Source organism: Martes martes (assembly GCF_963455335.1).
Source record: "Martes martes genome assembly, chromosome: 14".
NCBI classification, from domain to species: Eukaryota; Metazoa; Chordata; class Mammalia; order Carnivora; family Mustelidae; genus Martes; species Martes martes.
Genome location: NC_137902.1, coordinates 84888033 through 84912815, shown reverse-complemented (window position 1 = coordinate 84912815; position 24783 = coordinate 84888033). Strand labels below are relative to the sequence as shown.

At 48.3% G+C, this 24783-nt stretch overlaps 2 protein-coding genes across 5 annotated transcripts in view; one reads left to right on the top strand and one right to left on the bottom strand.

Moving 5' to 3' along the window:
* TARBP1 (tRNA guanosine 2 -O-methyltransferase TARBP1) overlaps window positions 1-8155 on the top strand; it is a gene marked incomplete at its 5' end in the record, with an annotated part of 84400 nt that extends 76245 nt beyond the window's left edge. For 2 of the 3 annotated variants that reach the window (XM_080822828.1, XM_080822827.1), the window contains 6 exons: window positions 555-636; window positions 2765-2936; window positions 6164-6355; window positions 6538-6662; window positions 7293-7429; window positions 7754-8155. In XM_080822828.1, coding sequence (XP_080678954.1) covers window positions 555-636; window positions 2765-2936; window positions 6164-6355; window positions 6538-6662; window positions 7293-7429; window positions 7754-7922 — 877 coding nt within the window. In that variant the 3' untranslated portion in view covers window positions 7923-8155. The remainder of the gene's footprint in view (window positions 1-554; window positions 637-2764; window positions 2937-6163; window positions 6356-6537; window positions 6663-7292; window positions 7430-7753) is intronic. The other variant, XR_013967917.1, reaches the window with a different exon arrangement.
* A 6843-nt stretch (window positions 8156-14998) lies between these two features.
* Window positions 14999-22001, bottom strand: COA6 (cytochrome c oxidase assembly factor 6). 2 transcript variants are annotated; one of them, XM_080822825.1, is made up of 3 exons: window positions 21870-22001; window positions 21098-21257; window positions 14999-15336 (listed from the first exon to the last, which is right to left on the bottom strand). In XM_080822825.1, the coding sequence occupies exons 2-3, from the start codon at window positions 21239-21241 to the stop codon at window positions 15241-15243; spliced, it is 240 nt and encodes a 79-aa protein (XP_080678951.1). In that variant the 5' UTR covers window positions 21242-21257; window positions 21870-22001; the 3' UTR covers window positions 14999-15240. The 2 variants fall into 2 exon arrangements, with proteins under 2 accessions (XP_080678951.1, XP_080678952.1); XM_080822826.1 differs by having other exon boundaries at window positions 21518-21875.
* Window positions 22002-24783: the final 2782 nt, after the last annotated feature.

Here is a 24783-nt window from a genome sequence, read left to right as displayed (position 1 = left end):
TTTAGAACGTGGCAGGTGTGATGGGACTTAACAGCCTGCTCGTGTTACATTTGTCTGGTTTGGGAATGCTGGTTCAGTCGGGCCGTGTGTCATGGATCTTCGGAGTAGAATAAGTGTTTGCTGCTGGACGGAGACCTGAAGACTCCGTGCCAGATTTCTTACATGTGCCCTTTCAGAATTCTTTGTCCCAGAGCCTGGAAGCCGTCCGTCCCGCAGGCCCTGCCTGTGGTTTCCACATCGGTGACAGCGGATGGCCTGTCTGCTTCCCGTCGCCTCTGACAGAGCCCGGGCCTCTGCACCCTCTGCTGGAGGGTTTGCTCCTCGTTGTCAAGCTGTGAAACAGTCCTTTCTTTGTCTTGGACTTGCATTCAAAATGTCAAATTCAGTGTCCATTTTTAAGTATATTGATCTTGGAGGGAAGAGTATATAAGTCTTCAGATAAAATTCACAAAATTTTCCATTCATTCTAAACTCTGCAGTACCTTTATGTGATTATCTAATTGATTCCGCGTCGTCTCACAGTCCGTACCTCATACCATACGTTTCACCCTCAGGAACGCCAAGAAGAATTGGCAACGCATCCAAGAGCATTTCTTTTTTGCCAGTTTCCACCCAGTTCGGGATTACTGTCTGGAGGTGAGTGGAGAGTGTCCTTTGTAAATTCTTGACTCTGTCTTTAATCCCGGCGCCTCCTTTCTGCCACAGTTCTTGGAAACTTACAGTTAGGCGATTTTTTTTTCCTCTTACAACATCACCTTCACGTTGTAAAGTTCTAAGTTTAATTTTGTTCCTTCGTGCCGATGACTTGCGTTTCCCTCAGAAGGAGTGGAAACGGGCGAGTCATTGTCACTTTCTGTTTCTCAGGCCGTCTGGCTCATGAACCCTGGAAGGGGGAGGATTTAACTCTAAACAGAAATCTGTTCTGACATTAGAAGGAAGTGAGTGAGAACATTTGTGCAGGGGAGATCTTGTCCTAATGAAGCCCGTTGCTAACGAACGCAAAACGATCTGTTCTTTTGTTACTTGCGGTGTTGCGGTTCTGGGCGACCAGAGAATCGTGTAGGCCGTGGTACACCACCTCCTCGTAGCCCAGGGTTTTCGTGTCATTTTAAGAACCGTAAACATGTTTTGTACAATTAGCATGCGAATTAATAATACAAATTATTAGGATTGTGTGAATCGTATCACTTTCTTCCTTTTTAGACTCTAAATGTAAGGTTCTGCCTTTGCATTTAAAACACGTGACCCGGGACATTTCCACAGGAACTTTAACTGCCGTGCAGGCGCGATCCGGGGGGTCAGTGACTTGGAAACTGGCCTTTTAAAAGAATTTTAAAATTCTGTGTATTGTGAGGTATTTGCTACAGAAGGTCCTGCGCTCTGTGCGGCTTCTGTGCACTCGTGTTGCTTCAGTGCAAAAATGCAGGATTTTATTTTCCAGGTATTTTAACACACTCTGTTCCGTGTTCTTCTGCGCCCAGAATGCGTTGCTGGGCGCCTTTCTGAAGGACTCGGAACAGGTCTCTGGGGTCAGGTCAGCCCCTACTGTTCCGTCCTCCAGCAGGACTAAGTCCCTTCTTCCCTTTTGGCTTCATCTCTGTCCCCGACGCCGCACGTCCCCCTTCTGGGTGTTTTCTCCTCCATCAGCGACAGGAGCTGTGGCTGCGCGTGGTGGTAACGTGACGGCCCGGAGAACCCTGCCTTGCTCTGCGTTTGCTCCGGGCCCGTTCCCGCCCCGTCCACATCGCGTGCCGGTCGCCACGTGGAGCCGGTGCAGAAAGCCGTTCTTTACTGCCAAGGCCATTGGGAGGACATGTGCCTCGTCACGCGTTTTCTGTGTCGCTTTTAAATCGCCTGTTCCTTGTGCTTCTGGGTGTGCCTTTTCACCTGCGCTGACTTCCTCTCTGGTTCCGTTTCGGTTGGTAGGTAAGAAAAGGCCAGGATTGCCTACATAGTAACTGGGCGGTTACCGTGCCCAGCGGTGTCACACTCTGGTTTACACAGCCTCGAGGGGCTCTTTTTTTTTTTTTTTAATTTATTTATTTATTTGACAGAGAGAAATCACAACTAGGCAGAGAGGCAGGCAGAGAGAGAGGAGGAAGCAGGTTCCCTGCGGAGCAGAGAGCCCGATGCAGGGCTCGGTCCCAGGACCCTGGGATCATGACTGGAGCCAAAGGCAGAGGCTTTAACCCACTGAGCCACCCAGGCACCCCTCTCGAGGGGCTCTTTAACCTGATCGTATCCTCGTGACAAATGAGGAGGTTGAAGCCAAGGGAGGCTAAGTGGTCTGGCTGACGTCACAGCTAATACACGGTCGAGACAAAGTTCAGATTCAAATTTGTCTAATGGGAGCCAGAGGAAAGATTTGGCATCGGAAGAGCTGAACCTTGATTGTCTGTGGAGGAGTTCGGTTTTCAGCAAAGGGCACTGACCTAAGTGTTGCCCGACACTAACATTGATCAATCCTATAACACTTCTTGTTTTTGTCAAGAGCGCCGTGGTTTATTACATACGGTGAGAAACACCCGAGTAGATCTGCCTGCCCTGAAGCATTTCCTAAGTTAACTCCCGATGGCTTAGAAAAGATGAGAAATGTGGCAGACAGTTCCTCCCAGATATAAATGAATGTATATAAGATGGCCACTGTGATAGTTTGGGAGAATAGATCGGTAAGAGTAAATAAGTTGTACTTTAAACATGTTACCATGTATTTCTTTGTTATTTTTAAGGGGAAAAAATTTAGATTTTACAATTCTCTTTTCAGACCATATTTTACATCCTTCCACGCCTTTCAGGCCTGGTCGAAGACGAATGGATTGCCATTGGTAAATTTACCAGATTCACGGACATCCCCTCAGATGCAGGGTTTCAGTGGTACCTTTCGCCGACTCACCTCTGTGAACTGAAACCAGGTGACTGGACTCAGCAGGACGTAGGTAAAGAAGTGTTTTCTTCTTCTCCCCTTGTTAACTCGGTTAGCCTTACTCGTTTCAGTTCTTGAAAACAGAGAGGTGGTCGTACCGCTTCTCACTGACGTGCTGACGTCTGTTCCTCCTCCACTTAGAGGAAAGACTGTGAAAAAAGGTGCTATAACTTTGGTATTTTTAATTGCTTGGCTTCACTATAAAAAGCCAAGGAGAGCCTAATCTGCTTTATTATAGAAAGCTAGTAACTTCGCTTTTCTTTGAAATATTACTGTTAATTAAAAAGGGTCCGATTATGAAATCTCATGTCTTGGCCCGTTTAGGAGTGAAGCAGAGCTTTCAATTCTCGCCCCCGCGGGTCTGGCCGGACCTCACGCGTCTGCTCGGCCTTCTTTCCCGTTTCTGCACCTTCTGTGTCACTGCTTCCCTTCGCCTTTCCGAAGGACCCACATCTCCATCAGCTGCTCACCTCCTCCCCATCCCCCGCACAATCCAGTGACCCCCGGAAAAACCAAGGACCCGGTCTCCCACCCATCCTGGAAACCACAGCGAGTGTTAATGGCCGGGGAGCAGCCGTCTCCCATTCTCCTCACCGCGGCCGCTCCTTTGGCCCTCGTTCTGGCTCTCCCTGACCCAGAACCACCGAAGAATCTTTCAGAAAATCAGAAACGGTCTTTGTCTCCTTCATAGAGCCTAAGTGGGCGCTCTTCCCTTAGCACACCTGCCCTGTATGGCGCATGGATCTGCTAGCTTCTTGCTGTCCTGGTTTTCCTCTTCCATCTGACTCTTCCCCTCTTTAGGAGTTCATCTTTGTCCTGTGTACTTGTAGTGTTCTAAAATGTTAATGTTTTCAAGAATTCTTTGGACAACTTGTGTAAAGTACAGATACTTGGGTCCCCCCTCCCCACACACACTTAGATTTTAATTCAGTGTGTGTGGAGGGAAGTTCTGGAAAAGTGCATTTCTTATCAAATACTCTGGATGGTTCACTACTACATTTTAAGACATAATCACCTTAAATTTATTTATTCCTTCAGTCAGGACTTATCGATTGCCTCCTGTGTGCTGGACAGAAGGCCAGGTCCCTGCCTGAGGCAGCTTACACTCGTTTCTGCACAAGGGATACCATAAACACAAAGCGGGGTGGAGGTAGTGGCAGAGGATCGAAGAGCCCTTCCTCAGGAGCCGACACTGAGTAGGACGTCGGTGAAGCGACAGCAGTGGAGCAAATATCCAGAGGGAGAGCGTTCCCAAAACAGAGGCCCACAAGCAGGGAGATCTGGGGAGAGAAGACGGTGACAAAGCGGCTCCATCAGTGTGGTGGGGACGGCCCCAGTGGGGCGGGCTGAGCAGAGACGGAGGAGAGAGGAGGACAGCACACATGGGCAGCTGGTTTGCATTGGGTCGCAGAGCGGAGCTGAGAAACCAGGTGTCTCTCGGGTGGGGAAAAGGCTGAGGGGGTCTCTGTTTGTTTTGTTTGGGGGAAAAAGGGGGTGTTGCAGCGCCGTCTTTATGCGAAGACTTCAGCGTTAGCATCCCCTGGATGTTTTCACTGGCCTGGCTTCCTCATTCTGTGTGCTGTCCCTGAGCATTTGTGTTAACTTCCCCAACTTGAAACCACCACCTATACGATGTGACTTCTCGTCTTTGTCCCCGTCCGGCCTCTTTCCTGAGCTGCTGGACATTGCTCCGACACCCAGAAACTCTCGAAACTCAGCATATTCGAACTGGATTTCCCTCGCTGCCCACCCTTGCCTCCTCTATAAGCCCTTCCGTCAGTAGTGCCAGTCGGTCACCACAGAAGTCATTCTCTTCTCCTGTGCCGTATTCATGTCACCAGATCGGGGTGATTCTGCCTCCCAGGTCTGGCTGCTTCTGCTCTTGCCTGGGCTTCATTTCCACTGTCGTTGTCTTTGCTGGGACAAAGGCCCCAACTTACCCTCACCTCACTTTGAAGAGGGATTTTTCCTAAAACACAAAACCAGTGCTGCTGTCCCCCTTCTTAAAACCCTTTAATGGCTCCTACCTGTAGAGTAAGTCCTTTATCATTCTATACAAGTCTTTTATGATCTTTTTGTGTTCTGGGCCATCATGTTCCGTCCACGGCACACTGTGAGCTACAGCAGAGTTCTGCCACTGCCCGGGTCATGGTCCTCCCGTGCCCTGTGCACGTGCACACCTGTCCCTACAGTCTGCACTGCCCTCCCACACTCGCTGTTTGCACACTCCTCCCTGAGCCTTCCTGGGTCTCTCTCTCTGCCCATCCCCTCCCTCCCGCAGACATGACACCCCTCACTACAGCCCCGTGTTCTGGTATTTGCATGTCCCGTCCGTCCTGGTAGGCTCTGTGCTCCCTGATGGCTCAGTCAGCAGTCTGGAGCAAAGCCGTTGAGGAAGAGCCTGGAAGGGTAGTCTCGGTCCTGTGCTGCAGCTCAGAACGCTGCATCGGACAGGTTAATACCACTCTGCATACTCGTAGCATTGGTTAAGGCATAATTGTCTCAGAAGGCATCATCATTTTTCTAACTATCAGTTGATCATTTTATTTTATTTTTAACATATAGTGTATTGTTTCAGGGGGTACAAGTCTGTGATTCATCAGTCTTACACATATTACTCATTTTAGGGAAATTCCCCCAAGTGCTTGTAAAATAATTTAGGATTAAGACTGCATGTTTGTTTTCAGGAATACACTGTTGTGTATAAGATACAGCATTACTTTGTGGACCTTTAAGAAAAAAATGCTAAAATCATACTGAACTAGGTCTGTCTGAGATGCTTCCCGTTTTGGATATGCTAAAATGTAGACAACAAGCACATATTCTATTTTCATGAAATGTTGTAGTATATTAGTTGTTAGAGTTGAATTTGAAAATTTAAAATTACTATTGAAGGGGCGCCTGCACGGCTCAGTCGGTTGAGTGTCTGCCTTCAGCTCGGATCATGATTTCAGGGCCCTGGGATCAAGCCCTGCATCAGGCTCCTTGCTCAGTGGGGAGGCTGCTTCTCCCTCTCCCTCTGCCTGCTGCTCCCCCCTGCTCATGTTCTCGCTGTCAAGTGAATAAATAAAATCTTTAAAAAAAAATTAATTACTTTTGAAAATAGCAGTAGTGTCTGAATTCAAGTAAAGTTCTTTTGTTAATGAATCTCATTCTGAACTATCATTTTTAACTCTACAATGTGTGTGTATGTGTATAAATAGATTTTCATATATGGGATTATTTCCTTTTCCTTCTCAGGTTCTCACTCGGGTGAAGCAGATAGCCAGTCTGAGTGGACAGATGTTCAGAAGAAGATTATCCCCTGGAAAAATAATGCTCCAGATTTAGATCTGGAGCTAGTATTTCAGGATCGAGTTGCCAAGCTTGGAAAGTCGATTAGCAGACTGATTGTAGTGGCCTCGCTCATTGATAAACCAACTAATTTAGGAGGTAAAATTACAGTTTTCCAGGGGGCTTGCTTAAAATCTTTCGATCCTGAAAACTTGTATTGAGTCCATGGCCATTTTGCCCGTTTTGCTCGTTTAACCCTGCTGGGGAGCGTCGGGGGGATCCATGGCCAAAGCGAGCCCGGGGGAGGACGGCTACCAGTAACCATCGCCCTTCGCGCACAGGACTGTGCCGGACCTGCGAGGTGTTCGGGGCCTCGGCCCTCGTGCTGGGCAGCCTGCAGTGCGTTGGAGACAAGCAGTTCCAAGGCCTCAGCGTCTCCGCAGAGCAGTGGCTGCCTCTAGTGGAGGTGGGTAGAAAGTAATTTGTTAGTAAAATGCTGATTTGCCGAAGTCTTCTGTGGTTCTCTGTCTTCAAGTATTAGTCCTTTGGCACTACTTTATATTGTAGCTTCTATCTCTGTTCCCCCATTCCTTTTATTATCTCTCACTTTGTTGTATTTTTGGAATTCTTTTTTTTTTTTAATTTTATTTATTTGAGAGAGAGAAATTGAGAGAACCCATGGGAGCAGGAAAGGGAGCCGCAGACTCCCCACTGAGCAGGAAGCTCAGAAAGGGGCTCCACCCAGGACCCTGGGATCATGACCTGAGCCGAAGGCAGACACTTAACCGACTGAGCCACCCAGGCGCCCCCAGAATTCTTTTCTGTAAAATACATCCTGTTGCAACTCAGGAATACTTTTTATAAATATATTTGATGTTGGGGAGGTTGTTTTTTTTTTTTTCTTAAATTTTTTTCTCTCTTAAAGATTTTACTTACTTGACAGAGAGCAAGGGAGGGAACACAAGCAGGGGGAGTGGGAGAGGGAGAAGCAGTTTGTTTGTTTTTTCATAGAAGTTTTTTTTTGAAACTGATTTTACTCCAAGTAAGGCTGTAAATGAATAATTTATTATTCTGCTCTTGTTAAACTCACTTTAAGGTAAAACCACCTCAGCTCATCGATTTTCTGCAACAGAAAAAAACAGAAGGTTACACCGTCATTGGTGTGGAACAAACTGCCAAGAGTGTAGACCTGACCCAGTACAGCTTTCCGGAGAGATCTCTGCTCTTGTTGGGGTGAGAAGATTCGTTTGAGTCTCAGCCGAGAAAAAACTTTAGGAAATGTGACAGTTCACCGACACTCCTGACGTTACACCCACATCAGGGGTTTTGACTTGTAATGTATATGGAAAAACCCCTAGTTTTTGTTTTATTTCACCTCTTTGGGATGATCGGGTGAACCCAAATTGACCCATAAATCTGTGTTACTTATTTCCCTGGTGCCACAGACTTCACTTTTTATTTTGTTAATCTGACTGAGGGACATTCAGGATATCGGAGGGAAAAAAATGTGTTTATTACGAGAAAACTAACCTTTCTTCTTCCATTTTTCTTCACCAGAAATGAACGTGAGGGAATTCCGGCAAATCTAATCCAACAATTGGATGTTTGTGTGGAAATTCCTCAGCAGGGCATTATCCGCTCGCTGAACGTCCACGTGAGTGGGGCTCTGCTCATCTGGGAGTACACCAGACAGCAGCTGCTCAGGCACGGGGATGCCGAGTCATGAACTTTGTGCCTTATCTGAGATCAGTTATCGGTGCTCTTGAAACCTTGTTTTAAAGACTGTACTAATGAAATCAACTCAAAAATTTACCAGGATAATTTGTATTTCTTTTTCTTGCCAAATTAATGCCAAAACTTTTCCATGTGCCTTAAATATATGACTATGTTTACCCCTTAAATAAATATTTTTAGCTAAATTGCATTGCTTCTTTAATAAAATATTTTAAGCAGTTGTGGAAATAACAGTGTATTTTAAGAAGAGAATTTCTTTCAGAAGTGTGGACCGTCATGGCAGTAAGGCAGAATTTCGGCAGCTGTCACCTGCGAACGCCACACGCTCCCCTCTCCAGGAGCCGTGGTGGGTGAAAGCAGAGGTTCTGCCCGCGGGGAGAGGAGTCCTCTGCCTCTGTTTGCTGCTTCCTATCGACTTATTCCCAGGGAGGAGACCTGCCTGGCCAGCTGTTGAGCGAGCTTCCCTTTCCATGATGCTCAGATAATAGGTTTGAATTTCCTTTTAAAGCCACGGAATAGGCCATTATCATTCATAGGAAGTTTTTGGAAAATTTCCCTACACTCCCTTTGCTCCGAGAGTTCAGATAAGGTTAGTAATGGTCTGTATTCTGACAGACGTCAGCATCAACCCAAAGACAGTGAATTATTCTTACACGTCATCACCAAGAGGGAGAATGGAGCTGTCAGTCTGATTTACTATTTCTGTTGTCCTGAGGATGTTTTTGTTTGATATTGAGAAGACTTCAGTATTGAATGGGAACCATTTATCCCCGTCTAGCAATGAACTTCAATCATGTGTGGGTCCTTTTTAATAATACTTGAATTTCAGAATCTGTTGCCAGTATGTTTTTTTTTCTTCTGTAGCTTTAATAATTTTTGTTTTGCAGAAGAGTTGCAAAGATAGTGCATAGTCTGCCTATGCCCTTCCCCCAGGCCCCTCCAGTAGGATCTTACAGGATCGTGGACCTGTAGCAGAACTAGGAAATGAACACTGGTAACGGTGCTGTTCGCTAAGCTGCAGACCACCACTCCGACCTCCACTGGGATTTCTCATTCTGTTCCAGGACGCTGCATCGCGTTAGGCAGTCAGGTCTCCTCAGTCTCTTGCGATCTCTGACAGAGTCTCAGTCTTTCCTTGTCTTTGCTGACTTTGACACTTTCAGAAAGTACTGGGTAGGTATTTTGTGAACGTCTCATGATCTGGGTTTGTCTGGTGTTTTCTCGTGATCAGAACGAGAGCTGGGTTTTTGGAAGGACCCCGCAGTGCCGACGTGCCCTTGTCATCACATCTCAGCATGAGCTACTCCCGATTGTTTGTCGAAGGCACCGTTCACTTCGTTCTTCTCAGTGAAGTTCTGCTTCTCGCTCTCTCTGCTCTGTTTGTGAGAAGCTGGGTCACTACGCCTTGCCCACACTCCAGGTAGAATATAAGCTTCACCTCTTGGAGGGAGGATGACCAGAAACCGGGGACAGCTGTTGAAACTGCGACGGTAATTAATAAGTATTGTGGGAGAGCGACCTGGAGGCTCTGCGGGGAACTTTCTTTCGAGCGTGTTGCCCGCTCAGTCTAGTCCTCTGCAGGGTGTTGCCTGCGGTGTGCTCATGGTGACGGTCTGTTTCCCTCACTTCTCCATTTGTGACTCGGGATTCTTCTGTAAGGAACACCGGATTCACTCATTTGTTCAGATCAGTGTGGCTGGTTGGCTCGTGCCCTCCCGACCTGCTCCCATTCCTCCAGTTCTCTTTTAGAACGTCCTTTCTCTCCGGCAGCTCGCGGGGCTCCAGGCGCTTTCATTTTACCCACTCCAGTTCTAGAATCCAACAGTTCTGCAAGGAGCACGGGTGGCCCTTTCGGTGGCTGAAGCTAGGGAATTCAGTGTCTACACCACGTGTGTGCGCACACACGGTGTCTAGATGTGAAGGTGAACGTGAGTTCTTAGAGGCCTCGGGCACCAGTCGGCTCCGCAAAGTTAATCCTGACACTCATTTCTCATTTTTAACTGCTTTTTCTGACTTAAACATGCCTCTCATTAGTGCACTCTGAGAGCTGCTAAATCAGAACTATGAAATTTAGCAATTTTTGTACGTTCTTTTTGTCTTCAGCCTGAAAGGATCCTGTCAGAACACCATTTTTCAAAGTTATCTAGGTCAGCTCCTTTCTTATTCACCCCTTCTAGTGAGGAATGTCCTATATTTATAATATAGTTAGATTCACTTATCACAGTATACTTTCTAAACGGGAATCCCTCCGAAATCCTCATTGACCTGATTTTACTGTGCATATAGCCCCCGTCACTCACGTATCCAGTTCTTGGAGTTTTGGGGAGTGCTTACTCATGAATCCACCACAGTGCCACAGCAGACCATCTCAACGCCTAAGTCCCTTGGTGTGACCCCTTCGTGGTTGACGCCTTTCCCCATTCCCAACCACTGACCTGTTTTCTGTACTAAATTTGCCTTTCCCAGAATCCTGTAAATGGAAGCACAGAATACATCACCTTTTGGGTCTGGCTTCTTACACGCAGAAAAGCGCACAGAAGGTTCCTCCGTGCTGCCGCAGGACTCACGAGGTTATTCCCTTCTCAGTGCTCAGTAGTACGCCGTCGCAGAGATGGACCTGCTTTTCCCTCCTCTGCTTCACTTTGTAAGAAGTCGGTGTGGATGGTTGGCTCGTGTCCCAAAACAAGTCCTCTTGTTCTGCGTTCTCACCAGCAGTGAGTGTGTGTTTCTGCTGCTCTGCAGCCCCATCAGCACTTGGTACTGCCAGCTTTTTAAATTAAGCCGGCCTATTTTGGTTTTAAAGATTTTATTTGAGATAGCGCGCGCGCGCGTGAGCAGGAGAAGGGGGCGGAGGGAGGGGGAGAAGCAGACTCCCCACTGAGCAGGGAGCCTGATGCGGGGCTCGATCCCGGGACCCTGGGATCATGACCTGAGCTGAAGGCAGAGGCTTAACCCACTGAGCCACCCAGGTGTCCCAATTTATCCATTTTCTTAAAGCTGGGGTGATTTACTTTTTTAGAGTTTTAAGAATTCTTTATTCTGGATACAAGTTCTTTATGATAAGTAATTTGTGAATATTTTCTCCCCGTCTGTAATTTATCCTTTCATTTTCTTAATATTTTTCAGAGAAAATATTTTTAGTTTCTATGAAGTTCAGCTTTTACAAAACTTTTCCTTTGATGGATTACACTTTTGATGTCATGATCTAAAAGTTAATATTTTCCAACCTAAAATGCAGAACTCCTTTGTATTTTTTTCCAGAAGTTTTACAGTTTTACATTTTATTTTGTTCTATGATCCATTTTGAGTTTGTCTTTAATGAGGTGTGCGGTGTGTTAGGCTTCATTTTGTCATATATGCATGTGCACTTCCCAGCACCCAGCACCACTGTTGAAAAGAGGATTCTTTCTCCACTAAGTTGCCTTTGCAACTTCATTCAAACTCAGCGGACTATTCATGTGGGTGTATTTCTGGACTGTTCCCCTGAACTAGGTATCAGTCCTTTTGCCAATACTACAGTTTTGATTACTGTTCCTTTAGAATAAGCCTTGAAATCATGTACTACGAATCGTATAAGTCTATTCCTTTTAAAAAAAAATTGTTTTGGCAATTATAGGCCTTTGCCTTTCCATGCAAATTTTAGAATCAGCCTGACAATAATGTCTACACAAAAAAGCTTATTGGGATTTGGGGGTTGTGTTGAACAAACTGGGAGAACTTAACAGTTTATTAAGAATATTAAGGGGTTGGGACGCCTGGGTGGCTCAGTTGGTTAAGCGGCTGCCTTCGGCTCAGGTCATGATCCCAGCGTCCTGGGATCGAGTCCCGCATCGGGCTCCTTGCTCCAAGGGGAGCCTGCTTCTCCCTCTGCCTCTGCCTACCACTCTGTCGACCTGTGCTCGCTCGCTCTAACAAATAAATAAATTAAAAAAAAATTAAAAAAAAATATTAAGGGGTATCTGTGTGGCTCAGGTGATAATCTTGGGGTCCAGGGATCACAGCCTGCATCAGGCTCCCCACTGAGCGAGGAGCCTGCTTTTCCCTCTGCCTCTCCCCCTGCTTGTGCTCTCTCATACAAATAAAATCTTTTTAAAAAAGTGATTTCTCGGATCCTTGACTACAGTGTATCTAATTAGATCCTCTCTGACTTTTAAGTTTTTGTTTTTTTAAATATTTTTTTTATTTGGCAGACAGAGATCAGAAGTAGGCAGAGAGGCAGGCAGGGGACAGGGGAAGCAGGCTCCTTGCGGAGCAGAGACCCCGATGCGGGGCTCGATCCCAGGGCCCTGGGATCATGACCTGAGCCAAAGGCAGAGGCTTTAACTCACTGAACCACCCAGGCACCCCACTTCTAAGTATTTTATGGCTTTGTAGTTCTCAGATATAGGTCCTATACATGGACTTATACCAAATATTCATTTTATTTTTTTAGTGCTACTATAAATTTAGTGCATTTCTTATTTTAAGTTCTAATTATTCCTTGCTATAATACAGGAATAGGATTTTCTTTTGTATACTGACCTTGTTTCTTGCCATCTAAGATTCAGTTAGTTCTAGGAGCTTGTCAGTTTTTTGGGACCACTGGCTCTCACCGTGTGTCGGTCTCACAGTTTAGTAGTTCTCAACGATATTTCAAACATGTACATTACTATGTAGGTTCATGGTGATCTGTGATCTTTGATGCTACTATTGTGATCATTTTGGGGCACCATGAACTGTGCCCACATAAACGGCAAACCTGCCTGATAAATGCTGTGTGTGTCCTAGACTGTTCCACTAACCAGTACTATTCCTTCTCTCTCTCCCATGCCTCCAACCTCCCTGTTCCTTGAGACAAAACAATGATAAAATAAGGCCAACTTATAACCCTACAATGGCCTCCAAGTGAAAGGAAGAGTCCTACATCTCACTTTAAATGAGAAATGATTGGGTTTAGTGAGGCAGACACATCAAAAACCAAGACAGGCCAAAAGCTAGGTCTCTTTTGCCACACAGCCAAATTCTGAATGCAAAGAAAAATTCTTGAAGGAAATTTAAAATGCTACTCCCATGGGGCACCTGGGTGGCTCAGTCAGTCAGGCATCTGCCTGCAGCTCAGGTCATGATCCCAGGGTCCTGGGAGCCCCATGTTGGGCTCCCTGCTCAGCGTGAAGATGCTTTGACCTCTCCCTCCCTCCACTTGTGCTCTTTTTCTAATAAAAACTTAAAAAAAAAAAATGAGGGGGCACCTGGGTGGCTTAGTGGGTTAAAGCCTCTCCCTTTGGCTCGGGTCATGATCCTGGGGTCCTGGGATCGAGCCCCACATTGGGCTCTCTGCTCAGCGGGGAGCCTGCTTCCTCCTCTCTCTCTGCCTGCCTCTCTGCCTACTTGTGATCTGTCAAATAAATAAATAAAATCTTTGGGAAAAAAAATGCCAGTCCTCTGAACACGTGCATGATAAGAAAATGAGACAGCCTTATTACCGATAGGGAGAAAATTTTAGTGGTCTGGATAAATCAAACCAGCTACAACATTCCCTGAAGCCAAAGCCTAACCCAGAGCAAGGCCCTAATTCTTCAATTTTATGAAGGCTGAAAGAGGTAAGGAAGCTACAGAGGAGAAGGCTGAAGCTAGCAGAGGTTGGTTCACAGGCTTAAGGAAAGAAGCCGCCTCCTTAACATCAAAGTGGAAGGTGAAGCAGCTCGTTATCCAGACCTACTAAGCTAATCAATGAGGGCGGCTACACTCAACAGACTTTCAACGTAGCAAAGGAAGGAAACAGCCTTGTCTTGGAAAAAGACACCATGTGAGACTTTTACAGCTAGAGAGAGAAGTCACTGTGCCGCCTCAAAGGACAAGCTGCCTGTCTGTTGAGGGGCCAACGCCGCTGGTGACTTTAAATCAGAGCCTCTGCTGTAGAAATGGAACAACCAAGCCTGGGTGACAGCACATCTTACAACATGGTTTACAGAATATTTTAAGCCCACTATTGAGACCTCCTCAAAAAAAAAAATTTTTTTTTTCCTTTCAAAATACTACTGTTTGTTGGCGATGTACCTGGTTAGCCACAAGCCCTGGAGATGACAACCAGATGGTTGTTTTCGTTCCTGCTGCCACAACGTCCGTCTGCAGCCCGTGGATCAGGGACACATTTCGACCTTAAGAAATACATCTTGTAAAACCAGAGTTGTCAGAGACAGTGACGCCTCCGATGTGTCTGGGCAAAGCAAGCCCGGAAAGGATTCACCACTGTAGGTGCCATGAAGAACATGCCTGATTTACGGGACGAGGTGGAACTAATCAACACGAACGGGACTTTGCAAGCAGTGGATCCAGCCCCCCTGCACGACTCTGAGGAGTTCAGGACTTCAGTGCAGGCGGTCCCCGTGCATGTGGCGGAAACAGCAAGAGAACCGGAACTAGAAGTGGAGCCTGAAGACGGGACTGGGTTGCTGCGATCTCGCGATGAAGCTGAAGGGCCGAGGAGTTGTTCCTCACGGATGAGCAAAGAAATCGGTTTCTTGAGATGGAATCTACTCCCGGTGAGGACGTCGCGAAGGCCGCCGAAATGGCAGCAAAGGATTTAGAATACGACATAAGCTTAGCTGGTAAAGCAGCAGCAGGTCTGAGAAGACGGACTCCAGTTCTGAAACAAGTTCTGTGGACAAAATGCTGTCAAAGAGCATAAGGTATTAGGAGAAATCGCTTGGGAAAGGAAGAGTCAACCCGTGGCAGACGTCATTACTTTAAGGAAAGGCCACAGGCCCCCAGCCTGAGCGGCCCCCGACATCAAGGCAAGAGCCTCCACCAGCACGAGTCCGGCTCGCTGCAAGCGCAGATGAGGGGGAGCACTTGTTTTAAGGTATGTTCGTCATTTTTAGACATAATGCTATTCCACACTTAAGACGTCAGTACGGCACACGTAACTTTTACATATGAGGAGAAATCAGACTCGCTTAATTGTGCTGTTTGCTGTGTCGCCGCGGTCTGGAGCCGAACCTACAATGCCTCCAAGGTCCGCCTGTATTTAGATCGTCGCCTGCTGCTCCGACCAAAACAAAACAGAACAACAACAACAAAAAAAAAACGTAGGTTTTTATAATAGGCTTTAATTTTTCTTAAAATATAGCTTTCTTACAAAATTAAAACTAAGCATTTCGATTCTTCATAGTCTGAATGATGGGATCTCTGTTATTTGATCATTTTAAAGAGTTGTTTATGTGGAACGAGTCATGCCGTTTACATGATCCAAACCACTACTGTCCCATAGGGGAGCATTTTGCAAGTTCCGACAGAATAACGTCAAACCTTCTGGAAAGCTCAGGGGCAGCCTAGGACTGTGCCGTCGTTTTTGAAGGCTGGAACTGTCCTGCTTCAAATTTTTCTTTGAACTTTAAGTAGTCTCTTCTTTTATCAAAATATTTTATCTGTTGAGAAAAAAAGTGTTTGAAACAAGGGCAAGTTTTGCGGCTTAAACAAAAGCACAGATTTAAATGTAAGAAATTATTCAACGTAAGTTGAGTAAGTGGCCTAAGTGACTGTATTCTAGAATCACTCTGAGTCAAGGTGTACGACGTGTAAGAGTCTCCAGAGATGGAGACCAGTGAGCCCCAGCCCCTCCTGGGTTACAGATCCTGTCGAGAACTCAAGTAACCCGTGAACCTTCTCCTTGAGAAATGTCCCTGGACTCGGACACGTGAGTCTTGCCGTGTGGGCTCAGAGTTCGTAGACCATAAAACGTCATGATTTAAAGACACTGTACAAGTTTTTATCAACTGTACATTCAGTAAGTTTTGCAGTTCATCAGCCATGATCGTTTATCTCATCCAGAAACACGTATTTGTGACAGATGTTTAAAATTTATACTTAAAAACTATGAATGAGTGGATGATAAAACTTCAATTAAAGACTTCGTCTTATTTATATCCTTCTCTTGCCATAAGGAGTTTGAAGTATCGTGAAGCCCCGTATCCTGAAACAGTAAAATTACAGTAGAAAATCAAGGTCACAAACAAAACTGTCACAGTGTTGGTATCTGAGCTGCTTTGCAGACAAGGTGAAGGCAGAACACCACACATTTTCACTGTCAGGATTAAAAAAACACTAGTTCTTTTGTTAAAAGCTTTTCTTTGGCTCCACTGCGTGACTTAAGAATTAAATCCTAAGTGAAAAGTAGACCGAGAACGTACACGTCTGTCTCCAGCTGGCGTGAGAGGACAGAGTTAACACTTCTCCCAGGGATACAACAGCCATGGAATGTCCTCAGTCCCCCCGAGTGACTGCAGCTGGCTTATTGACCAGGAAACCTTGTCCTCTAAAACCACAGACTATCAAAAATTTGATCTCGGAGGTTAGAGCAATAAAAATGAAACATCCTCCCTTTGCCTGGAGGCTCTCAGGCATCTAACACAGAGCAGCAGCCTTGATGTGCAGCCCAGGAGCAGCAGCTCAAGTAACAGATTTCTGAATGTGACATTCATCTTTAAGAAAATCGGACCCTGGGTCCCCTCTCAGTCCAGAGCCGACAATGACCTGTTCATATGCAGCCCTGCTCTGAGCTCATCGAAGCAGAGATATTTCATTTTACCTAACTCCCACCCTGCCCCCTGCCCCTGAATCCTCGGATGACTCCCTTCCTGTACCTGGGGTGACACCCACAGCTCCTCTGGGGCGCGGTCTCCATGGCTACCAGACTACAGATTTACCCCGGCTGGGGGGGGGGTGCTCTGCATAAAAGATACCCAGTGTTACCAGATCTTTGTGACCGATCCTGTCACATCTCCACCTGCCTGCCTGACAATTCGGTGTAGATGTCCTACTAGCAAACCCAAACCAAGCTCCTCTGCAACCGTTTTCTCGTGTAATACTTCCTTCAGTGACCGCACCACGTCCACCTAAGCACTTCCGTCCCACTCCCTCTTCCTCACCACACCACAGCCCTCCGTTCTCACCTGGATTACTGCACCAGGACTGGAACTGGCTTCTCTCCCCTCAATCTATCGGTCATGCCGTGGCCAAGTACTATCTTTTCAAAACCCAAATCCGGTCATGTCCCTGGCTGGAAGATCTTTCCAGGCATCCCTACAGACTCTAAGGTCAACATCCAAACTCCTCAGCGAGACAAACAAGGCCATTCTTGGCTTAATCTCTGCCCAGTTGTCCTCTCTGAATATGCCACTGACCCCTGAAATGCCGGCCATCGAGAGCTGCTCCGGGTCCTGGACATGCTTAGTTCTCGAGCGCTGTGCTTCCCGGCCTCTGCCTGAACCGCGCTCCAGCCCAGCCTGCCCTCCCGGGGGAGCAGTCGGGGATCCTCAGCACGAGGCCATGCTCTCCCTGTCCGGGCTCAGGAGCCCACGGGCACTCACTGAGGGGGACCATACTGGGGTGCTAGCACCTTCCACGCCCTTACAGGAGACGGAGGACAGGAGCGCGAACGCCACAACGCCGGGATCTGAAACACTGCCACGGTTTATACGAAACACAGCTTCTGAAACTGATACTGGGATCAGTCTCTTGGATGAGGCTGGGATGAAGGATGGCTCCCAGCCCCGCTCCCTCCTCAGCCATGAGCCAGCAGACTGTCGCAGTCGGCCCGTCACACAGGTTAGGCCGCTGAGCACCATAAAAGCAGCAAAGCGCCAAGAAAAGTAATTCATGCCAGTGACACCTGGCATTTTAGTTGTGTGGCATACTTATTACGTAACAAATCTGAATTTATAGCTTTACTGCTCAGCTGGTCTTGAGCAAATTATCTCACCTGAGCCTTAGGTCCTACTGTGTAAAACAGACACACAAGTGCTCCCAAAACTGAAAACTAAAGCTAATAAAGATGCCTCATACAAATGGACCCAGACGATACCTCCTCTTCTGACCCCCTTCCCCCATGTGGCTCCCCACCTTCTCACAGGACTCTGGAAAAATCTTTCCGTTTCTAGTTGATGGCTACGGTAAGACTTCAGAGGCAATCCCCGAGCAGAGCGCACAGGTGAGGAGGGGGCAGGCTGAAGGAGGACGGCACTGCAGAAGGACACAGTGTTGTGAACACTTAACACTGTCAAATGCTGCAGAAGCCAACTGGAATATTCTGCCACCGCACCCCCCCCCCCTTTGCTGGGGTCGGCTGGAGCTCTGCAGCCTGTGCCTTCTCCACCAGGACTCCTGTCCTGATGCTCCCTGACCGCTTCAGTGAGCTTGTCCTCCACCCGGTCTTACCCCCAGGATCAAAGCAGCACGCCCTTTCCATAATCCCAATTCTGAGAGCCCATCCTCCAACCACCGCACCCCCCCTTCCCTCTCTCTCTGTAAGACCCTGATGCTGAAACCCACGGAGCCCACCACCCTTTCAGACTCCCTCTCGTACCTTCGCAGCTCTCCTTCCTGCCGAACTCCAAGCTCTCCAGTGGCTTCCCGCAGCCCTCAGTAAAGCCCACCGCCCCAGCCTCCCATCACCTCCGACCCGAACGTCCGCTGCTCTCTCCTTGCTACTCCTTAAACACACGGACCTGCCCCCACCCCAGGGCTGCTACGCCGTCCCACTTCCCTCCTGAGGGTGCTCCTCCAGTGAGTCCCTCAGTGAAGGGTGAAGCTCCGGGGCTGTGTTCACGCTGGTGCCCTTCACTGGGGTTAGGAGCATGGGAGGAGAGGTCCGCTGGGTATGGGACGGGGAAGAGTTCAGTCTTGTACATGCAGAGGTCAAGGTTGGTCCCGGGATCATCGAATCCTATTGCAACAGCTCATCGGGGCCTCTGGAGCTGGAGAAATGGCCAAGCTGGAGCTGTGGACGAGGCATCAACACCCGAGACCAGACTGCCGTGGGAGAGCGAACAGCCGAGAAGCGCGCTGGCATTCACGGCCGCACAGGAAACCTCTCCAACAGGCATGGCTGCTAGACAAGCAGGAGGACAGCCTGGGGCAGGGGGGGGGGTCATACAGGCACCCAAGGAGATAGGGCTTTTGTACTGAAATAGACTACAGTTATGACTAAGTTTCTATAACACCATGAGACTTGTGTAGGCTATTTTCATGGAAGGAGGATGTGGAGAAGGGAAAAGCAGGGGGTCCACACTCAAACTCCCGCGCTCCAAGCCTGGCTCTGTCCTTACAGGTGACTTCATTTCAATGCACCGTGTCTTTGTCTGCAAAACTAGGTGACAGCTCTTGTGAGAACAGTGGAAGTGGAGGGCACATCTGAAGAGCATATACTCAGTAGATGAGCTGTGAGCAGGACACAGTAACCTGGAGAGTGTGGCATTCAGCCAGGGTCCTGGTGGGAGTGGAAGGGACAGAGAAAAACCCTCTATAATGCAGAGAGCAGAAGCTTCGTGAAAGGAGGAGAGTGGGAGGGTTTGCTAATCACCGGACTGGAGAGAAAGTAGTGGGTCTGCGAGGAGAGGGAAAGAGAGAGGCTAAAACAGGACAGAAGCGTGACTTTCCAAAGGGGCTAAAACAGATTCCTAAGCATGGTTATCGGAATCACCTGTAGAGCCAGAGCTGTGTCAAAGGCTCGGGTTCTATTTCCAGACCTTCAGTGAATCTGAGGGGAGGTCTGGGACAGAGCTCTTCAAAAACCTCTCCACGTGGGGCGCCTGGGTGGCTCAGTGGGTTAAGGCCTCTGCCTTCGGCTCAGGTCATGATCCCAGGGTCCTGGGATCGAGCCCCATGTCGGGCTCTCTCCTCCACGAGGGGCCTGCTTCCCTTCCTCTCTCTGCGTGCCTCTCTGCCTACTTGTGATCTCTGTCAAATAAATAAAATCTTTAAAAAAAAAACAAAGAAAAAACCTCTCCACGTGATTATGACGTGTCACCTGAGTGGAAAATCATGACAAGGCTGTCAAAAGGTCTCACGGGGACAAAATTCTCCTGAGAAAATCCAGGGGTGGGATGAGAACAGAACCCACCAACACCCCAGCCACCAGAGCTCCTGCCCTGTTCTCAGCTGCACCCTGCTCTGTGACCACAGGGCCAGAGAGCCCAGCGAGAAGGGGACAGCACAGATAGTAAAGGAACCAGAACGCTCACGGACTCAGGTATGAGACAGACCAAGCTCTGCATTCTCCGCCTACTTCTGAAACCAGGAGTTGTTCTTAGTACATCAACCCTAATGGGAAAACCAGGATGTCTAACAGTTTTCGCCTAAATCATTAAACAATCCGATCACAAAACCCCACATTGATCATGTTTCTATTTATATGTCAAGTTAGACATGGAGTCTTCATAGGAATCCCATGAGGAAGGCCGCATTATGCTGCTTTTACAGAAGAACAGTTCATCTAAAGCACGGTCTCCTGACTGCATTCGCGCCCAGCCCAGCCCTCCAGCATGACCCCCCACCCTCCTGCTGGTCTCCCGCACACCTCCGGCTCCTCATCTAAAACTGTGAGGTGTGACAGGGAGACCTAAGCCACGGCCTAAGATGAGCCGTTCTCACAGCTATTTGGTGTACTTTGCCCAGCAGCATGACAGTGGAAACGCACAGACAAATTCAGGTTCAAATCTTACACCAGCCAGCCGGGCCTGACTTAGAATTACTAATTGTCCTGCCACTTGCTGACCAATACTGAGCAAGTTACTTCAATGCCCTGACTCTTCCAGAAAACGAGAGCAAACCACCCTCTGAGAGGATAGAGATGCAGGAGTATCGAGCACTGAGCCGGGACAGTTTACTGACCTCATTGTTAGCTCCCTTCTCCAGCCACTCCCGGACTAGGGACAGGCAGCACACAGCAGGACAGCGCTCAGGGAGGCATCTGGGGCAGCACCGATCATGGGAACATCCTCCTACTTCCTAAACCGCTCATAATAGTTTGGGTACATGAGCGCATGATTTGGGGAGCACAACAGAGAATGCTTCATTTCTGATAGAGGCTCCAGGCCAGCGAATCCGCCAACCCCTGCCCCACACTGAACAGTGTTCTTAGGATCCTGGAGGAATCTACCGAGTGGGCTGGAATTTCTGGTTCTCAGTTACAGGTTTGTTTTCAGTGATCTTTAAAGTGTCAGGTGACCTTTCCCAAACGCCCGCCTGACCTAAGAACATAAACCAAGTCTGGATTACCAGACAGCCGCCTCTGCTGCTCCACAAACCGGACCCGACGAGCCTCCGCCGCGCTGCACCCCTGACCCCACCGCACACCCTCTCAGCTCGGTGCCGTCTCCCAGGGACCGACACCCGCCGAGTGTGCCTTACCCACTGCTGGGGACACCTGGATTCGAACGCGCTTCTCAACTGCTCGCACTGGGAAGCGTCCTCGGCCTTCTCGTCCAAACACTTCCAGTACTCGTCCCGGGCTCCCCAGCACGCCTGTCTTTCTTTCATGGACGGGGCTGCCATCCCTCGTGGGCCCAGGCTGTTGACCAAAGTAACACCGGGTGTGAACCAGGACCTCGCTTCGGAGACGGCAGGGCGCTGACACTGTCCGTCCTCCCCGCCCAGCCCCTTTCTAAAATTCCGCCCTGGGATTTTGACGGCGCCACCGAAATCACCCAGTTCTAAACGGAGGCCGGCAGCGCTCATGCCCCCCGCGATGACACGGGACCCGCCGGGGGCGGCGCTCTCAGTCCCGGCCCTGGGAGGAACCGCGTCAGCCTCTCGAGCCCGTGTCCCCACCTGTAAGACGGGGCAGCCGCGCCCACGGAGAAGGCGGCCTGCACACCAGACGCTCCACAAGGAAGCGCACGCGGCGACGGACCCGGCGGCGCCCGCAGAGCTACCAGCCGTGGCGAAGGGGAGCCCGAGACGCGCGGAGTCGGCAACCGCCGGGTCCAGCCTCCAGCACGCGCGCCCGCCGGGACCCACCCGCAAGCTGGCCTCCCCCCGCCTGCGACCAGGCTCCCTTCGGCGCTGACGGGAGGAAAGGGTCATGAAACTTGACAAACTGGGGGGAAAGGGGGTCCGGTGCCGAGTCCCGGCGCCCGCAGGCTCGCCTCGCCCGAGGGGGCTCGAGCAGCAGAGAACTCACCACCGCAAAGCAGCACGTCCCGCGGCGAATCGGCCCCCCTCCTTGGAATGACCCTTACGGGATCCCGTTCACCGCTCTAGGAGGGCGGGACTTCCGGCTCCGCTCTCTCACCTGTTGCAGCGACTTCCTTCCGGACCTGCGGGGGAGGGGAGAGGAGGCGGGGCCTGGGGGGTGTGGCGGCGGAGAGTGGGCGGGGCTGTGTCGGAGCTCGGAGCGGCCTCTACCTCGCGGGCGGCTCCGCGCGTCTTTCCCTGAGGCTCGTAGCAACGGCGAGGGACCTGCTCCTCTCGTGACTCTGTCTCCGTGTACGTCTCACGCGCGCCGCCTGGAGGGCTTGAGTTCTCGAGCCGGCCGGACCAGGCGGCCTGGGGTGGAAATTTGCAGCCAAGGGGTGAGCGCTCAGCCGCAGGCTTCCCGATGGGGACGGTCGGAAGGTGAGGGAGGGGCAGAGAGGTGGGGACGGGGCGGGGGAGGGGAGGGGAGTGCGGGCGGGGGTGGGTGGAGGGCGGAGTGAGGAAGCGGCAGAGCACCCGGGAGAGTTGGAAAATGAGCGAATCCAGCGAATCCAGCGGTGAGCCCGAGGCCTGGTGCTCCCGGTCCCCGGCTGAGGGTTCGTCCCGGCTCGTCGCTCCGCGTCGGGGCCGCTAGCCCTGGCGGCTTCCGCGGACGTCCCTGGGTCGGTGCTTGGAGACGCGGTGAGAGCGCGTGGAGCAGAGCCCGCCGGGCCGAGATGCGGCCTGAGGATGCGAGCCCGACTGCGGTTCACGGACAGACCCTGCCCTGGGGTCGGAGATCCGTGGAGGGTAGTTCAGACGAGGAGAATGGAGGAAAATACTTGCTTTTCTCTTTAGTCTTACTCGTGGCTTTCCTGACGTCCCAAACACCAAGGTATTTGGATAAAGGAATGAAAAGAGCTGCTTCCGGGTAGGTTTGAAAGGACGGTATTTCTGACGTACAAACAAGTTCGTGTGTCTGAGCGGAACCTGTAAAGCACGTTGATGGGTAAAGATCAGTCATCCGGGGTCTGGTTCTCTTAACAGAGTCCGCGTGCGTCGTCCGGTCCTGCTGAAGTGCTTCTAACACCCGAAGCGACCTACGGCTCTGCAGTCAGTGTTTGATCCTGTCCAGATTAAGTACATGCAGGTTTCCAGAGTAGCTGCGTGAAGCCAAGTTCCACCAAATGTACGTTCTACAGTATGGACAGTCCTTCTGCAGGTCAGTGGACTCTGGAAGGCAGTAGAATGCTTCATCTTTACCAGAGCTGCTCATTTCTTTTACACTGTGTCTACCAAGGGCAGTTTATATAAAGATAATATCTCCTGAGTGTGACTGATGAGATATAAAAAGGGTGGAAAGAGTCTTGGGTGACTTCAGAGTTGAAAAAGTAAATAAATTTAAAATTTTAAGTTTATACATACCTAATGATAAATATAGAAAGTGAAACTTGACCGAATGACAAAGAAAAAACTATAGTCATATTAGGTTACTTTAATAAGCCTTTCTCAGTGATTTTTAAGACAGACAAAAGAAAATAAGGATATAGAAAATGTGAATAACATGATCAATAAACTTGACCTAATACACAGAGCAGTACCAAAATTAGAATGTACATTTTTTTGGAATACAAAGATGGCACCATCCCCAAATCAACCACATACTTAGCTGTAAAGCAACCCACAAAAAATTTTAAAGATTGAAATCATTCAGCACATGTTTTTTGACCACTATGCAATTAAGCTAGAAATCAATAAAGAATTACAACAAATCCATATAAACCCTTGTCAGAGAAGGAGTCATAATGATAGTGAGAATATATGTTGAGCTGAACAATAAAATACAATAGCAATGCCTGTGTGATGCAGATAAAACAGGGCTTAGAGGAAAATTTATAGCCCAAAGTATATAAGAAAGAGTCTAAAAAAGTCTTTAGCTTAAACATCCATTTTCAAGAAGTCAGAAAAAGGAGAACAAGATTAAAGAAAGTAGAATGACAGAAATAATATCAAGAGCAGGAATGAATGAAATGGGAAACAAAAGTAATGTGCCAGAGATTGTACTGATACAGGAGAGCCAATTATGCATACCTCTCCCCTACTCCATGGCCACTAACCTCAAATTAGTGGCATTGTCCATGATGATAGTATTCACTCCATGGAAATCAAAAAACAGGCTGGTGTTTTGTTTTGTTATCTTCGGAGCCAATCTACTAGAGGACCACTACATACAATGGATTCAAAATCCAAAAGTTGATTTTTTTTTTTAAAGATGAATAAAATTGACAAATATCTGTTAGTATTGAACAATACAAGGAGAGATGTTAACCTATATTAGTAATCAAAAACTATAGACATCAAAAAAGGACATCTTACAAACAATTCAGTGCAAATAAAATTTAGGTAAATGCACAAATTTCAAGGAAAACACAACTGGCAGACTCTAGAAAATATGAATCTTCCAAACCATATTTTATATCAACAATAAAGAATCTTCCCACACAAATTCCAGGTTCACGGATCCACCAGTAAGTTCCTCTAACCTTTGAAATAATTCTGTCCTTATGTATGAGGCCTCCATAACTTATGTACTAATTACAAAAACCCCACATTTATGAAACACCAAACTCTTTGGAACTCATTAGGTGGAAAATGTGATTTAGTGTCATGAAGTTCTTTATAGTGATTATTTATATATTACTTAGGTGACTACATATGTTTTGCTGCAGAAATAATAATGTATGAATATTGGTTTTTGAGTAGAGGTGCTCTTCCAGGTCTTGTTGAGAGTGTTACAAAAATATGCTGTATGTGTTCCATTGTGCCTTCCCAGTGTCTGAAAAAGTCTGTATTCCAAAACACATCTGGCTGCAAGAATTTCAGATAAAATGTGTGGACCTAGAGAAGAATGTTTTTATGAC

Bases quoted from the DNA above. Each gene is read 5' to 3' on its own strand.
- COA6 (XM_080822825.1), bottom strand. From the start codon at position 21,241: ATGGCAGCCCCGTCCATGAAAGAAAGACAGGCGTGCTGGGGAGCCCGG. The intron at 15,337-21,097 runs GTAAGGCACACT...TTTTCTCAACAG, and splicing joins CCAGGTGTCCCCAGCAGTGG to ATAAAATATTTTGATAAAAG.